Source organism: Artemia franciscana, chromosome 13 (genome assembly GCF_032884065.1).
Source record: "Artemia franciscana chromosome 13, ASM3288406v1, whole genome shotgun sequence".
Classification (NCBI taxonomy): domain Eukaryota; kingdom Metazoa; phylum Arthropoda; class Branchiopoda; order Anostraca; family Artemiidae; genus Artemia; species Artemia franciscana.
Window position 1 is genome coordinate 7306095 of NC_088875.1, and position 17428 is coordinate 7323522.

The window sequence follows — 17428 nt, forward strand, 5'->3', positions numbered from 1 at the left end:
ACAAATCCAACCAAATTGTTCCTGGCTAATCGTTTTTAGCCATAAAAATTTGATATCTTTGCAAATTCATATGTTTTCTTTGTTGTTTAATTCAAAAATTTCAAGAAAAGGAAAGCTTCTGAAAAACTTTCAAGATATCCAATTTCTAATGAGGAGCGTCAATTTATTACAATTTGAGCGGGGGGAAGGGGGTGCAGTTTTTTTTTTCATTTTGTTCATGAAAATACACAAAACACATTTTTCAAAATCTGGGGCAGGGGAACCATAAAACCTAGGGGGGAATAAATCACCCCTGCTTCATTCTCCTCCCCCCTATTTGATGTGTCTTGTGCTAATGCCAGTTTATTGAGATAATTTGATAAATAGAAACATAGTAAAATTTGAACTACAACCAATAATACTGAACACATTTATATTTTAAAATTCATATTATTCAAAATATAAAAAGTATCTAAACAATATAAAATATAAAGATAAAATAAAAAAAATGCTTACTATATCTTGGCAAATGTAGCCAATAGCTTCTAATGTTGCTTCACGTAACATCTCGGTACTATTTGAAGAAGTGACATTGGTCACCAAAAGTCTAATCAAATCTGGCCATTGATTTACTGGTAACTCAGCAACAGCAATGTAGGCAACACACTGGGCGGCTGCACTAGGTCGAGACGTTTCTGTGCCTAATGCAGAGACAACCTAAAACAAATCACGATTTTATCAGAGGCTCATGCCTCTCTGCAGGCTATACTCCAATTCTTATTTTAGCCAGCATTTTTGAGAAGAAGGTTATAACAGCAAAATATTACGAAACTAAATGGACTCTTGTTTTATTACTCTGTAGTGATTTGTTGTTGTTGTTTTATCTGTTTTTTTAATCTAAACGCTTTCTATAGTCTAATTCCCCACCTTTTATATTATGTTATTATATACTATTGCTTCACCTTTAATATTAAATTACAAAACCTTGTTTCTAAATCTGCAATTTAACAGCACGCTGTTCATTTTGCTTCTTTTTGAAGATAATTATCAAACAATTTGTGGAAAAATTCATTATGATGAACAATTGTTTTTTGGATACTATGCTTAAACCAGGTAAAAACAACAAGAACAAGAGCTGGTTATAGTCCTTTCAGTATAACTATGTTTCAAGCAGGAATGCCCATAGAGGGGCCTCTACCTCCTCAAAATTTCGATTTTAACAACAATTTAAGTTATATATTTTTATTATTCTTCCCCCCCCCTAAAAATCTTCTACGCACGTTCCTGGTTTCAAACACAATTATAATAAAACGACTTAGCCTGCTCGTACTGTATTTAAGTCAGTTGCACTGACCTAGGACTTGTGGAAAACGTCTATATAAAAAGATCGTTTCACTTTATAAGAACCACCAACCAGATGAATTTACTGAATATCTAATCTATTTGTGAAGTTTGATTGGATTTACATTCACTAAATCCCCGTAATGAGTTGCTTCATAACATCTTAGTTTTTCATATTCTTTTATTCTTTGGTTTTTTTTTTTTTTTTTGTTTTTTTTTTTTTTGCTTTGTGTATAATAATAATAATTTATTCCAGAAAAAGCCCGTGGGCCATAGGAAAATTACATAACAAAAAACAAACAACAAATTAACTAAATTAAATTAATACTATTTAAACAAAACGCTCCCGATGTGCCACTGCAATCCTTACAAATCTTGCTATCCTTTTAATACTCAGGAAATTTGTCTCTTTCATTCTATCTACCATCCATATCTCATTCAATTTTTCTTTACCATACATCTCTCGCCTCCAATCATTCAATTCGACACATTCACACAAAAAATGTATTAAACTTTCATCCTGAGATCCACTAGAATATATGTTATTCATCTTTTTTACCTGCTATATATCTTTTTGCAATTTGAAAAAGGCGCCAGATTGACAAAATCTCCCAGATATGAAGACAAAGTACTTTTAGCATTGTTTTTAGTTTATTCTTCTATTTCTTGAATGAAAGCTCCATCCATTACTTCAACATCTAAATATTCTCATTTTATTTACTAACTGAAAGCGAAAATTTACCTGAATTTAGTTTGTTCAATATTTTCACTCTGTTTTAATTGAAATTGGAATTGTGTATAGAATAGTGGTAGTGAGCACACAAATAAGATAGGGCTTATGTAAGGGTGGCCTGCCAGCCCCAATAGATATCAGGAATTGTGCAAACAGGGGCAAGTAGCCCACCAATACGAAAACACTAATGAAAAGTGGAGCCAGTCCTAATAGATATTAGGAATTGTGTAAATAAAAAATCATTCTATTGCTGGTAAGTGTAATTTAACGCAGGGGTAGGTAGCACATGAATAAGTAGTACTTATGAAAAGGTGGCCTGCTAGTCCCAATAAATATAAGGGATTGTGTAAAAGATAGTGGTAGGTGGCTCACCAAGATGGTACTTAGGGAAGGGTTGCCTGCCAGTCCTGATAGATATTAGGAACTTTTTAAAGAATAGTGGTAGGTAGCACACGAATAAGATAGACTTATAAGAAGATGGCTTGCCAGAAAAAGGTATTTTGTCTTACAAAATAATTTCTAAAAAAAGAATAATTTCTTAAAAAACACTGGCTTTCCATTAGTAAATAAAATAATTATCCTTTTTTATATGTTGCTTTAAAATAAGTTTTTAGTTTTTTTCCCCTGTTGATAAAGTCTTCCAAACATAAATCTGAAATATTTGAAGCTTTATTATCAATGATGAAAAAGTTTTTTTTTATATATTTTATCTGTCTTGGACAAAGAAAAAATAAAAACAAAAAACTTTTTTATCATTAATAATAGAACTTCAAATATTTCAGATTTATGTCTGGAAGTTTTTATTGACAGGGGAAAAAACTAAAAAATTAGGTTAAAGCAACACATAAAAAGGATAGGAAAAACATGGAAAAAACACAAATGCAATACAAAGAAAAACAGAAGAAAATTCCCATCCAAATTAAGTCTAATATGGTATTCCAATTAATATACCACAATGGACAAGACAGGGTAATGCAGCAAGTCTGATATCTTAACTATCTTCTGATATTCATATTTCATAATATCTACTGGGAGAGACAAAAACTTCTTTTAATATTACAGAGCCATAAGCTGAATTTCATTTTTCTCTGGATATTTCTGAAGACTCTGTCCAACAGAAGGGAGAGTAACACATTTGGATTTTTGTCTTATGGTTAAGATATCAAGTGGGAATTTTCAAATAAAGTATGCATGGGAATGGGCTGAGGAGAGGGATGGATTGAGGCAACTTAGAACTTCTTATGCTTTACCTGCACCTTTCTTTTTCTTGGCAGATACACAGGTGAGGCCCAAAATCTCCATGCTTTGGCAATTCTTAGTGCTTTTCCTTATGAGCTTGCCCATCTCAAGACTAAATTCCCATGTGTCACTTCTTTTCTAAAAATTGCCAATTTTACCTCTGAATTCTTTATAAAAAAAAAAATTCCCTTTTCATATGAAATTCAAATCCCTTCAAATCTGACTTCATTTTATGCTTAAACATCTTATAAAGGAAATGGAATAGTAATCATTCACCAGAAAAATTTGTTAATATTAAAACAAAATTGAATTACTTTTATAATAGCTTTAATCATTTATTTATTACTAATTGCAAAGCCACTCAAAATTGTCTTTAGAGCAGGAGAGACAATTTTTTTCCATTCCTCCCAATAAGGGAAATGCCCTGTTTTTTTGTCTATTCTCCACCAGGCTCTTTGACCAGTACATTAATTACTGGCCAAATGCCAATTACTTAAGGATTATACTTGGTACACACAACAGCCATGGCAGTGTGAGGAAAAAACTCACATTCTTCTTGACATAATTCCTGACATCTTCTGGGAGAGAAAGCCATCGTTTCTGATATTCAGCCTTCATTGCAGTATCTTTTGATGTCAAGGTATTTTTTAGCTGAAGACCAGCTGCCATCCTTGGCACCTGAGGGTTGTTTACACCAGCCAAAACATCTGATAGGGCCTTCATGAATTCAGGAAGATTACTAAGTGCCAATTGCTCAAGATATGCAAGGGCTGATGTGAGTTCATTGTGATCTGAAAATAAAATATTGCAAGTACTGGTTTAAATTCAAAACTAAATGGTGAGCAGGGGACCAGTACATTTTTCAGTCAAGAAGGTGGTCATTTTTTCCAATTTTGTACATTTTAACATTTAAGACATTAGATATTTTAAATTATAGCTTTTGTGAATTTTGTTAGGCATAGATAAAAACATACACAACTTGAGTAAAGATTGGGTACCTAAATTGACTTTAATGGAAGTTCCCTTAAAAGACAGGGTGGCAAAACCTCTTCCATAACTAGGATCAGACATATTATTTGGCATTCCAAAAGCTTATGGGCTTAGAAATTCTCCTGATAGTACAAACACAAAATTCTTAGGACAAATTCACCAAGCATTTCAGGCTTTCTTTCATTGAACTCAAGTACAGTTGCCGATCTTGGTATTTTATTAGCAAGATTTATGTGTTAGCAAAACAGATTATGAATAGTTTATAGTCAAATAGAATCAATAAATAATTAGTTTAATTAGGTTATTTTATTATAACTAGTCTATGATTAATTTATAGTTAATTTGGATATAGTAAATAGATTAGTTCATAAGTTAATTGGAATGCCAGTTTAGCTCCAATGTCAATTTTTCAACACGTTTTGAACTTAGTAGCTTAATATGGTTAATCAGCTTCTATAACTACAGCTGTTCAATGAAAACTATTCCTATGGAGTTCTAAATTTAGACCTAATTTTAGATTTCAAATATAATTTCTATTATTATACTTTTACAATTTTTTAATAATGAACCAAAAAAGATGCACAAATAAAATTAAAGTTTAAAGTTGCTTTAAATTACATAAATTGTTTACTGCTTCAAAAAATTAGCTTTGAATCTCTAATTAATGATTTTAGGGTCTAGGAACCTAATATACTGATTTTCCACTTCACACACAATTATAGATTTTTTTTGGCATTCCTTTTAAAGGAGTCAAACCAAAACCATAGACAAATTTAAACTCTGGAACCTTTTTTTCTTTTTTTTTTATTTATTTACTTTTATTTTTTATGTTTATTTCAGACCCCAAGGAATGTTGCCAAGGCTATTTTCAGTGCTATAGTGGCCAGTATCTTGAAGAAAGATTTGTACGTGGTGGCAAAAGCAATTGCAATGATAGAAGTGATTAACTAAACTGTGGTTGAGACCTTGACAAAAATTGACAATTGATAAAGATCCCATTAATTCTTCATAATGCTTAGAGGCAATAAAGCTTATTATACACATTCTATATATATATATATATATATATATATATATATATATATATATATATATATATATATATATATATATATATATATATATATATATATATATATATATATATATATATATATATATATATATATATATATATATATATATATATATATATATATATATATATATATATATATATATATATATATATAGTTTTTTTAGAATCAGAAATGAGCAGAACATTTTCTTAGCCTTAGCTGACATGGAGCTATGCCATGTGAATTACTTTTAACTATTAACTATGTTTATATATATATATATATATATATATATATATATATATATATATATATATATATATATATATATATATATATATATATATATATATATATATATATATATATATATATATATATATATATATATATATATATATATATATATATATATATATATATATATATATATATATATATATATATATATATATATATATATATATATATATATATATATATATATATATATATATATATATATATATATATATATATATATATATATATATATATATATATATATATATATATATATATATATATATATAGTTTTTTTAGAATCAGAAATGAGCAGAACATTTTCTTAGCCTTAGCTGACATGGAGCTATGCCATGTGAATTACTTTTAACTATTAACTATGTTTAACTTTTACTATGTTTAGTGAATTACTTTTTAAAATACTTTCTCACAAAAAAAGTTTTTCAAAGAAAAGTAAAGAGCCCCATTAAACCAAAAACAAGCAGAAATAAAGTCAAATAATTTCCCAAGCATAAAACTACCACAGATCACCATCAATAAATAAACAAAACACAAACCAAAAAGAAACTACAACAAATAGTTTCTTTGTTGTAGAAACTATTTTCTACAACAAAGAAACTGTTTGTTGTAGAAAATACAAACAATCGAAGAACAATATTCTTTGATATTTCAGTTCCACAGAGTAAAAACCATCCCACTGTTAGAATTGGCTGTGTGTACAGAAGCCCATCATCACCTTCACCTGATCAAACAGATGCAAAGCTAGCTGAGCTCACTTGAAATATCGCAGACACCCATAAGGGTGACCTATTAATTGCAGGCAACTTCAACCCACCGACCATCACCTGGAAAGACCAATTCCCCTATGTCACCTCTGATACTGCGAACCCCATCATAGATATGATCCATGATACTTACCTCCACCAAATTGTCGACCAACCAACCTGTTTCATGAGCAGGCAGCTTCCAAGCCTCCTAGACCTAATATTTCTTAGAAGACCAGAAGCCCTTCTTTATACTAAGTACATGCCCCCAATCAGGAAAAGTGACCATGTTGCCATAGAAATAAAAACAACATTCCTCAAAGTAACTAATAGCTACATCAAAAGGACCTTCATAGACTATGAGAAAATTAGAATGGATCTCAGCAACATCTCCTTGGATGATGTCCTAATCAGCTCTTTAGAACAACAATGGCAATGCTTCAAGGAATTACTGCTAAACAAAGCTGAACAGTACACTTCAAGCAAGCTCATCCCAAAACCGCGAACACTACCGACAATGACAAAAGATATTAAGAAGGAAAGTAACCAAAAAATAGACAATGGAAGAAGTACAAAAAGCATCCATCCCTGGAAAACAAAGAAAAATTTTCAAAGAGCAGAAACAGACTTAAAAATTTAACATGCAATTTATACACAAGCTTCGAATCTAAAATTACAGACAAAGCTAAGACAAATCCAAAGAAATTTTGGCAATATGTCTCTAGCCAAGACCATAATAGACAAGGCATCAGGAAACTAGTAACTGAGGAAGATGAAGAAATAACCAATATCAACGAGCTTATAAACTCTCTAAATCAGCAATTCGTTTCTGTTTTCACCACTGAACCCAATGGTCCTTTACCCTCTTCACCTGAATACATTGTAACATCCCCAATGGAAAGTATCACTCTATTGCATATGGAGGTTCTCAAACGCTTACAGAAATTAGATACTAACAAATCACCAGGACCAGATAACCTACATCCCAGGCTATTAAAAGAAACTGCTGCTATCATAGCAGAACCACTTAGGAGAATTTTCCAGACTTCACTTACCTCTAGAGAGCTGCCAGCAGACTGGAAAATAGCCAACATTACACCAGTTTTCAAGAAAGGTACTTGTTCCAAGCCTGAAAACTCAGTTGTCATCAGCCAATCAGCCTGACCTCAGTTATTGTCAAAATACTTGAGCACATAGTCAATGATTCAATCCTTAAGCATTTGACAACCAACAAGATCTTGTCCCCCAAGCAGCATGACTTCCAGTCAGGGAAATCAATTGAAACAAACCTCTTGGAATCATACAAGGAAATCACAGACCTAATTGACCACAGATATCCAGTTGACCTACTCCTGCTGGACTTTGCTAAGGCCTTTGACAAGGCTCCTCACAGCCGACTGCACTCAAAAATATCCACTATTGGCATCAATCAGGCTGTTGTAGACTGGCTGATGAATTTCCTTACAAAGTGCAAGCAGAAAGTTCACTTATTTGCTACAGATGGCAAACCAATATACTTTGACAAGGCTGGAGTAATGAGTGGAGTACTGGGTCCAACTCTTTTTCTGATTTACATCAATGACATATTTAACCATATTGACAATGGCATGCACCTGTTTGCTGATAATGACAAGCTCTTTGGTATTGCATGCCCTCAAAGTATCCAGCACGACATAGATAAGTTACAAGTTTGGACCCATGACTGGCTTCTCCACTTTAATGCAGGAAAGTGCTGTGTATTACAACTTGGATCCAATAACCCAATGGCAAACTACACAATCTACAGCCCCACCACCAAAGTAAGAGAGCAACTAAAGAACAGAACAGAAGAAAGGGATTTAGGCATCATTATTGATGACAAACTTAAATTTCACAGCCATGTCCAGCATGTTGTTTCCCGTGCAAGCTCCAGTCTTGGACTACTAAAATGAACCATCAACAGCAGACAGGCATCTATATTTATAAAATTATACAAGGCTTTCCTCAGACCTCATCTTGATTTTGGCATGTGTCTTGCTGGTCCTTCTTATCAACAAGATGTGAGGCTCATTGAAAACGTACAGAGACGAGCAACAAAATGCATAAAAAGTCTAGCATCAACCTCATATGAGGACTGCCTCAAGTACCTCAAACTACCCACTCTGGTTTACCAATGCTTTTGCAGTGACATGATGCTTATTTACAAGCTACAGAATGAAAAGTCAGCAATCTTTGGCGGCAATCTCAGTACCAGCCAGCACAACCCAAGAGGACACCCCAAGAAGCTTCCAAAGTCAAGCTCCTGATCTAAAACTCGCCAAGTATTCTTTTCGAGAAGAGTCATAAATCATTGGAATAAACTGAAAGATTCAACTGTCAGTGCTCCCTCCATCCAGTCCTTCAAAAACCAACTTGACAAAGAGTGGGAGAAGGAACAGTGGAGGTTCAACTGGCAGTCATCAACTCAAGAGCACTACAGGTCTGGAAGACCTTAAAGCTCTCAGGTGGATTAAGGTAAAATTAAGGTAAGGTAAATAGCCAAGTCAAATTTAAAACAAGCAAAAACTAGATCTACATTGCATGGGTAACATGAGATATTGCAGCAACCTTTGTTTGTTTTGCTGAGTAAAGTGTTGCAAGAGCAACACTTTGGTTTTGTTTCCTCCCCTCAATTAAATGCTGAAGTTGCTAATCTGTAAGGATCTTAAAATAAATACTAGGTACTCCAACTCTGGAAAGTTGCAAAACCCTCATCACTGGAGATGATTGTAGCCTAACAGCTGATTATTCCCTACAAGTCCCGTACATGTCTTACCACTGGAACCAAATTGGTCTTACCATCAAATACACCAGAAACAAATAATAGGCAGCCTACACCAACTAGCAAAAGCTGCAAACCCCACATTGCCAAAGATGATTATGAGCTAACAGTGGACTGTTGCTTAAAACTCCTCTATATATCTCACAATTGGTATTGGCCTGCTTTTTAACAGCTCCTCAAGAGCTATTGACTGCCATTGAAAAAAAAATTCAATCAGTCTTAGTTCAAAAGTTGACTTTTTTGCTGTAGGCCAAGTTTCTAATCTCATCACCTAGAAAGGAGCAAAGGATAAACTCTAATTTATTTAGCAATGAGAGGACTTCTAAAACTTAAGAAGCACATCTGATACCATTTCTGTATTGGCCTATGTCTGGTTTCAGTGTGTACCTTACTACTGAAGTTGTCAACCCCTTTAAACTTTCAAACTAATATATCTCATGAAGAAATTTTTCTACCAAAAAATGGATGACATATACTTTGACTAGCTCATCAAGAGCTATTGACAGCCATCAAAAAAAAATATATCTGTGTTAGTTCAAAAGTTCACTTTTTTGCTGTAGGCCAAGTTTCTTATGTCATCACTTAGAAAGGAGCAAAAGATACACTCTAATTTTTTTTAGCAATGAGAGAACTTTTAAAGTTGAACAGGCACATCTGATACCATTTCTCTTCCACAATTCCAAGGGCAAAAACCAAATAATGAACTCAGCTGAAATCACAAACAGAAATGAGTAGAAACAATAGATTTTCGGCCCCAGGCAAGAGTTCTATGAAGCTTTCCAAAATGCAAAGTCACATTCATCAAACCAGACTAAGGTCCACACTTTCCATAAAAACTGCAGAGGTTAGACTCTTACCATTTTCTAGGAATAAGCTGAAATCAGGGGGCTAGGAAAAAAAACACAACAAAACCAAAGTGTTGCTCTTGCAACACAATTAATATGAGTAGGACTGACAACCCTCATACCTTCTCAAGACCAAAACATAATTTGCACTTTACTAAAATCAAAATGCATAAAAATTATTTTAGTTTTTGAGTTTACTAAATAAAAAAGCATCAAGACTATCAAAAATAAATATCAGTACATGCATATCAAACTGACAATCCATGTTGATTTGTTTTTTGATAAAGTGCAAATTATGTTCCTGTCTTGAGAAGGCATGGGAGTTGTCAACCATATTCATGTTAATTTTTTCTTGTTTTGAGTTTAACTTGTTTATTTATTGTAATTTTCTTTGATTATGGATTTCACTTAGATTATTGGGAGATTATTTGACTTTATTTCTGCTCTTTTTTGGTTTAATGGAGATCTTTACTTTTCTTTGAAAAAACTAGTTGTTTAGAAAAAGCTTTTTAAATTAATATCTGTTTGTTTTTATTGACATACTGTTTTTCATAAAAAAAAAGCAAAAGTTTTTATATCTTTTTTTTTCTAAAAGACTCCATAGTTTGGCTTGCTATTTGTATGTTTGAGAAACTTTTTCAACAATTTTTAATCCTAACACAAAAAGTGATGTTTAATTTAGTTTTATACCTCCCCAAGGATGACATATTGCCTATTGCCAACTGTCTAGGACCAAACAAAAAGCAGATTGTCCCTGGTTAGGGTGGGAGGATATCATAAGGAAAGATTTAAGGGAAATGGGAACTTTCTGAGAGGGTGCATAGAGGGGGTGTTTAATAGATCAAGATAGAAGAGGAACATGCATAACTGTGTTGGCCTTAGGCAGCTTCGTGCTTCAGTGAGTTAATGTGCTTATTAACAACACTTCTTGACTACTATGGTCTCTGCGTTGGCCCTGCAGTGCATTCCTGCAGCATGATTTGATCTCTGGGTCCCGTATTACCAAGCTAAGGTCAAACCAACTTTGCCACCACAGGATGCTTCAGTGAGTTGTTAGTAGTTACTACAATATTTTGAATTTCTTTCCTAGATTAAGACTCCTACTATTCAGAGTGCCTAATCTTGAACAGATGTCTTGATTAGATTAGTATGTATTTTATAACAAAATTAGGGTACATACTGGATGTGTTCTGCTCTATATCAAAAATGGTGAAATTTTACCACTGCATTAGGGCCTAGTAACCTGCTGTAAGAGAGGTCTCCTGGATAGCTACAATTTAAGCCCATTCAGCAACAGTGACCAAATGGTAGTTATGGCCCATGATGACTATTCTCTAGAGGCTTGAAGCCAACACCACACAACAGCAACTTCAGATAGAGTATCTGAAATGGTTGGGTATGACAAGCAACATCAGCCTCACAACAAGACACTTCTATGATGGAATTCAAATCAAACAGTAGTTGAATAGAATACAGTCCACTCATAACCATCACTTATTATTCTATTGCTTGTTAAGTCTGGACTTGAAAGATGCAATTGTGAATACAATTGTACAATAACAGGATGTTTTGACAGATTATGTTAGTGGCATCTTATATAGTGCAAGCTTGACTGTTTGGTATAGGGAGGGTTATTTGGTTATGCATCATCCTTGTAGGTCAGCATCATGTCACCATTGCAGCATTTGAAAACAAGTGTTGGCTTTAGTCTCTTGTTGTAATGGAGATCTTGTAGGTTAGCTAAGTACCTCATGGCATACCTCCTTCCTCAATTAGGCTAGTATTGTTCTTATAAGAATGGGAGGTAAGACACAGACATGCACCAAAGTCCAAAACATGCTTGGTTATAGCCTTAGAAAGACTTAATGGGAGCACCTAGTTATGGTGCATTTGAAGAGGCCACTTCTAAACCTCTTTCTTTGGGACTGGTCTTTAGTGCTGAGTTTAACCAAGAACTAGGATTGAACACAGTGTTCTGGTGATAAGGGTGGTTGCTAACAAAAAGAAAGACATTGTAATTTGATGTTTTGAACTCAAGTAGCCAATCTATATTTGGATTTTGAGATCACACTACAGAATTTGTTGGTCTAAACAGTCTGGAGTTGTCAGCATAGAAAATGATGTTATTTTATATTTTATACACAGTAAATTTTTTGTAGTTCATGTAATTGACTTACTGATAAAGTGAAAATACACTTGATGCCTTTTTTATGTTATTTTCAAATATTATAACTGCTTTTACTGCAAATTTTTGAGCTTGCACTTTTAGAGCTCTTAAAAATGACAAATTTTCAATTAAAGTATGAGTTATCAGTCATTTTTGACAAAATAATACTACATTTTCTCAGTGTTGTTTTCTTAGTCATTTTCAACAAAATAATACTACATTTTCTCAGTGGTGGAAAAATTATATATAATAAGGTTAGGTTGGGTGAAAAAGTGCTTAAATTGAAATTTGCAGTAGAAGTGATTATAATATTCATAAAGAACATAAAAAGGCATAGAGTGGTATGTTCACTTTATTGGTAATTCAATTATATGAACTGCAAAAAATGTACCCTATACACTATATCGTTGATTTATAATATATGTGGAATATGATAGAACCCAAAATAGTGCCCTGTAGGACTCAGTTTATAATGCCCCATGGTTTAGAGAAAACCTTGTCACCTTTGGCTAGAAATAGCTGAACTAATATGTCTTTCCTGGACATAGACAGCAGGCTCTTAATCTTCAACATGATGCATATAGGACCATACAGTTGAGATTGGCTGATATTAGCACTTAAATGATTGGTACAGGCTAGGTTGACTACAATATTGAAAAAACTATAGGTTTTCAATATCCAAATTTAGTCAAATGTAACTGTAAAATTCTAATTAAGTGACTTTTGGCTATCTTGGAAAGGGATTAGGTTAGGAAAATGAAACTTTCAGGGATGGGTCTAAAGGCTAAAGTATATCTCAGGAAGGCATTTTAAAGTACCCACCTATACTCCTTCCCCCTCTAGAGGGCCCTGAGATTTGCCTACATGACAGGTCTATACCTATTGAAATTTTGATGAAACAATATTTTACCTTAATTTTCAGTTACCAGGTGCTTTTTATCTGCCTTTAGTTCTCAAAATGCAATTCTTGTTATTTGAGTAGAATTCTGAGCCATATCAATGTTGTTTTTATTCAAAATTTAGGAAATGAATTTGTATATCTTTAAGACCTTATAAATTGGGATTGATCAAAGTTGTGAAGCTGAGAACAATTTTGTTGTACTTCATTTAAAGATCTATTTTGCAAGGTTTCACTCTTATAACACACATATTTTTAAAGATCATCAAAGGTCAGGACCCTCTTGAGAGAGAGGGTCCTGATACCTCTCCAGGACATAGTTTAGCCTTTAGACCCATCCCTGAAAGTTTCATTTTCCTAACCTAACCCCTTTCCAAGATAGCCAAAAGTTAATAAACTAGAATTTTACCAATGTTACCACTACAGCTTAGCCTATCTAAATACAATTATTCTGCAATATAATGCTTGTCTTAAGATTAGATATGTAGGCTATAAGATTTTGACTTAGTTCTAACTTTTGGATCCCCTGTTTAAGACTGGACTGCATTTTCTAAGATCAGACTTAACCTTTAAATGTGCATTCAAGATCAGGCTGAACTGTTGCCAATCAGTATGAAATTGACAGTGCTATAGGCCCATAGCCTATTGTTGAATTTTCAAGCCATTCATGAAGCCTACTTATTGAAAAGATTTTGACAATTTTATAGTAAAACAATTCACTTTCTTGTTGGTAGGACTATTATAGAAGTTTTATGACAATGATTAGGCCTAGCTGTCCAACTAATGGCTATCTTACCATATTATTAAAACTGCTGTGATTCAGAAAAGAAATCGCGCAGTCATCTATATACCTTCAATAATAAAAAATATGACAAGCTGACAAGGATTGGTAAGCCCATTATTTTTTAGGCCTTCATTGAGATAGCTTAGCCTAAAAGCCAGTGTAGAAAGGTTAAGGGCCAATTTCATGAGAATCTTACCAGGTGAAACAGTTTTCGATAAAACCTGAATTAGCTGATTAATCGTGTCTGAAGACATCTTAAATTATAACTAATGGTAACGTCAACTAGGCTAGGATATTTTTGAAAATATCCGTTGGTTACAAGTCCTTCCTCAAAAATGATGAATGTGAATACGAAAGTTGCCGGCTTTATGCAATACGTTTAATCCCAAATTTAGCTTGCTGAAAACCCTAAAAGTTAAGCGAGCGAATCCCAGTGCCGGACGCACCACCATCCCATGTTCCAAAAGCAGTTTAGCAATGTTTTACTAAGGCTAAGAAATGTGTTTATTTAAGAGTAGCAGGAATCCAACCTTGATTACCAACGGGATTCCACCCAAAGCCAATTATTAATAATTAATTCTAAAACACAAATTTGTTCTTGTAGAAGTAAAGAGCCACTTTGAAACTTAAAAACGAGCAAAAGCTACTGCTTGGCAGCTTATACAGCATATATATACAGCCCACCTGAAGGCAACTTAAGGAATTTTCTGTCCCTGGTCTATTTTGTTGTGTCAATTTTCATTTTCTGTAAAACACTGGTTTTGAATTCTTCAAATGTGCAAAAATTTCGCTTAGAAGTTGATTTGAACTAGTTTTGCAAATATATGTTGCAAAAACCATCTTTAAATGATTTTGATAATTTTAGCTTTCAGCTTCGTGGTTTATTTCCTTTAGAAAAATGTTCTTATCCAAAAATAATTTTGCGTGTTTCTAGGTTTATCAAACATTAACATTAAGCCGTACAAAAATACTTTTGTCTAATTTCAATGATGACATTAAAGAAGTGAGCAAAAGTTTGTCAAATATGTCATTAAATTTTATTTTGCTTCCAAGCTCTGTTAAACTTTTCTCACAAAAAATTTGTCAATTGGACGCATTAGGAGTCAAAAATAACTATCATTAATCAAACTACTGGTACTACTTGCAACTCACTGTAGCATCAAGGTGCCTGAGACCAATACAGGTACGTACACTTCTCCTCCGTCTCAATACGTTCAAAGTCTCCCAGTTTACACCCTTACAAATAGTTTTTATTTCCTTTAAATATTTCCTTACATAGTCTGCCGACATAAATATCTTTGGCAATCTTTCATCCCTTATTCGCAGAACGAGTCAGAAAAATCTTAACCTTACTATCATTATTGGCCTGGGAATCTGAATTGAATCACAATTTTCCTGCAGCTTACTGTTTGAAATAGGACCAATTAGTCGCGTATTCAAAACAATCCGTAGACAGTTTTTTGGAAAACATATAGCAACCCCCCCCCCCGTCTTTCGGAGCGCCCATGTTTCAGAACAACATTTGACCACTGTCACCACTGTAGTTACCCAAATTCTAATCTTAGTTCACTGCGCAGACATATCTTCCTATGCGTCTGAACTTTTTTAAACTATGAATGTACACTCTGGGCCTTGGCTATTTTACTTATAATTTTTACACTGCACCCAATGTCTTCACTAATAATACTACCAAGGCAATTAAAGCTGCCTATTTGATAGATATTTCCGTTACCCAATGGCACCTTTTCATCTTCACTTAATTCCTAGCTTTGGCTTGGTCTTCTTAGCATTAATTTTCAAACCTAATCTTGCACCCTAAACTCTAAAACATCAAATAATCACTAATTTTGCTGAAATTTTCATTTGGGATGCTTAAATCATCAGCATAATCTAAGTCTAGGAGAGAGTTACCCCCCTACATGATTCTGTGTTTTCTCAATGCCTTTGCTGTACCTTTGGGGGGGAAAATTAATAAAACATTGAGGCCAATTGACATTAAACATTGACAACATTGACAGCATTGACATAGAACATTGACAACATTGAAGTTGTCTTTACTAAATGCAATACTATAGCATTTTCTTTGATTTGACTATTTAATTATTTTTCCAAGAGGCACTCCATTTAAAAGGAGCGGTCATATACTCTTCGGAGGAAATTCGTTCAATGGGAAATTTGAAGTTCTAGTGCCCGTTTTAAGAGTAATAAGATAATGAAGGTTAAGTAGACCCCCGTCGCTCTCCTCTCAACAAATGAACCTGATCAAAATTTTGAGACAGCCATTTTATTCAAAATAATCCAAAACTCAAATAACGATGCCTTTGGGGTTGACAAAGCCTCCCAAAGCCTGGAAGCCAGGTTTGCATTTCATGTAGGTTGCCATTTATTAACATCTTGGTTCGTTAGGGGAAATTCTTTTACTTTTAGATTCTAGTTGTCTTTCATTTTTTTTTTCTCTGTTTTTTTGTTTTTACGGTGTACATAGCCTTGTTGTGAAATATTGGGAGAAATATTCGTTTGCTTGTTTCTTTTCTTTTTCTTTAGACTGACCATAAACCCGTGTGTCGTTTTTATGGAAAAGGTGATCGTATGAACTTTGGAGGAGGCCCCATTTGATTGGAAATTTGATTAGCTCCCTTTTCAAGAATCAGAAGTGATCGGAGGGCAACAAGCTTGGGGTTGAAAAGACCCTCCCAGAGACCGGTGGTAGAGTTTGTATGTTCTGCAAGTTTAGACCTCGTCAAAATTTTAAAAAAGCCATTTTTTCAAATTAGACCATGGGCAATGTTACTTAGCTTTCAGGGTTAAAACCACCCCAGCTTCTGGGGAGGGGGCTGTCGTGGTGTTGCCTATTGTTAATATATATCGTTTCTATGGAAGGGAGGGTCATATAAACTTTTCTGGAGTCTCATTTGATGGGGTATTTAAAGTTCTACGGTTTTCTTAGGAGTCAAAAGTGACTGGAGGGCAGCTATCCTCCCTTCCCTATGCCCTTTTCCCCAAATGCATTTGATTTAATTTTTGGGATATCCATGTTTGTCAAAATTGTCCAACGGTCTAATAACTATGCTTATGGGATTGACAACCCCCCCCCCCCGGCCCTGGTGCAATAGAATTCCTCAGTTGAATTGTAACTTTGCTATAGCATCTCTCAGTCTGAAAGTATTATATTGCTAAGCAATTTGCTACCTACAGAGACCAGGCTAATGTCTCAATAATTACCATACTCATTCCTATTAGCTTTCTTGTGCATTGGTAGGGTTTTCCTAAAATCACTAGTTACTTCCTCTTTTTCAAAACCCAGAATTTCCGGGTTCTCTTGTAATTTCTGTTCGTTTTGAGTTTCATATATTTATTGATACTGATTTGTCGTAATTTTACGCTTGGTAGATTATTTGATTGTATTTTTGCTAATTTTTGGTTTAATGAAGTTCTTATTTTTTTTTAATAACTTAATTGGTGGAAAAAGTTTTTTTTAAATTAATTTTGATTTGTTTTATATTGAAATGGTCTTTTTCAAAGAAAAAGAAAATAACAGTTTAAATCTT

General features: G+C 33.6%; 1 protein-coding gene across 3 annotated transcripts in view; it reads right to left on the bottom strand.

The window, feature by feature from the left end:
• LOC136034465 (importin subunit beta-1-like) overlaps positions 1–14227 on the bottom strand; it is an 81560-nt gene extending 67333 nt beyond the window's left edge. For 2 of the 3 annotated variants that reach the window (XM_065715653.1, XM_065715655.1), the window contains exons 1-3: positions 14077–14221; positions 3842–4083; positions 496–696 (exon numbers count right to left, since the gene is read on the bottom strand). In XM_065715653.1, the coding sequence (XP_065571725.1) occupies positions 496–696; positions 3842–4083; positions 14077–14134 (501 nt within the window). In that variant the 5' untranslated portion in view covers positions 14135–14221. Of the gene's footprint in view, positions 1–495; positions 697–3841; positions 4084–14076 lie in introns of all 3 variants that reach the window. The other variant, XM_065715656.1, reaches the window with a different exon arrangement.
• Between the last annotated feature and the right edge of the window lie 3201 nt (positions 14228–17428).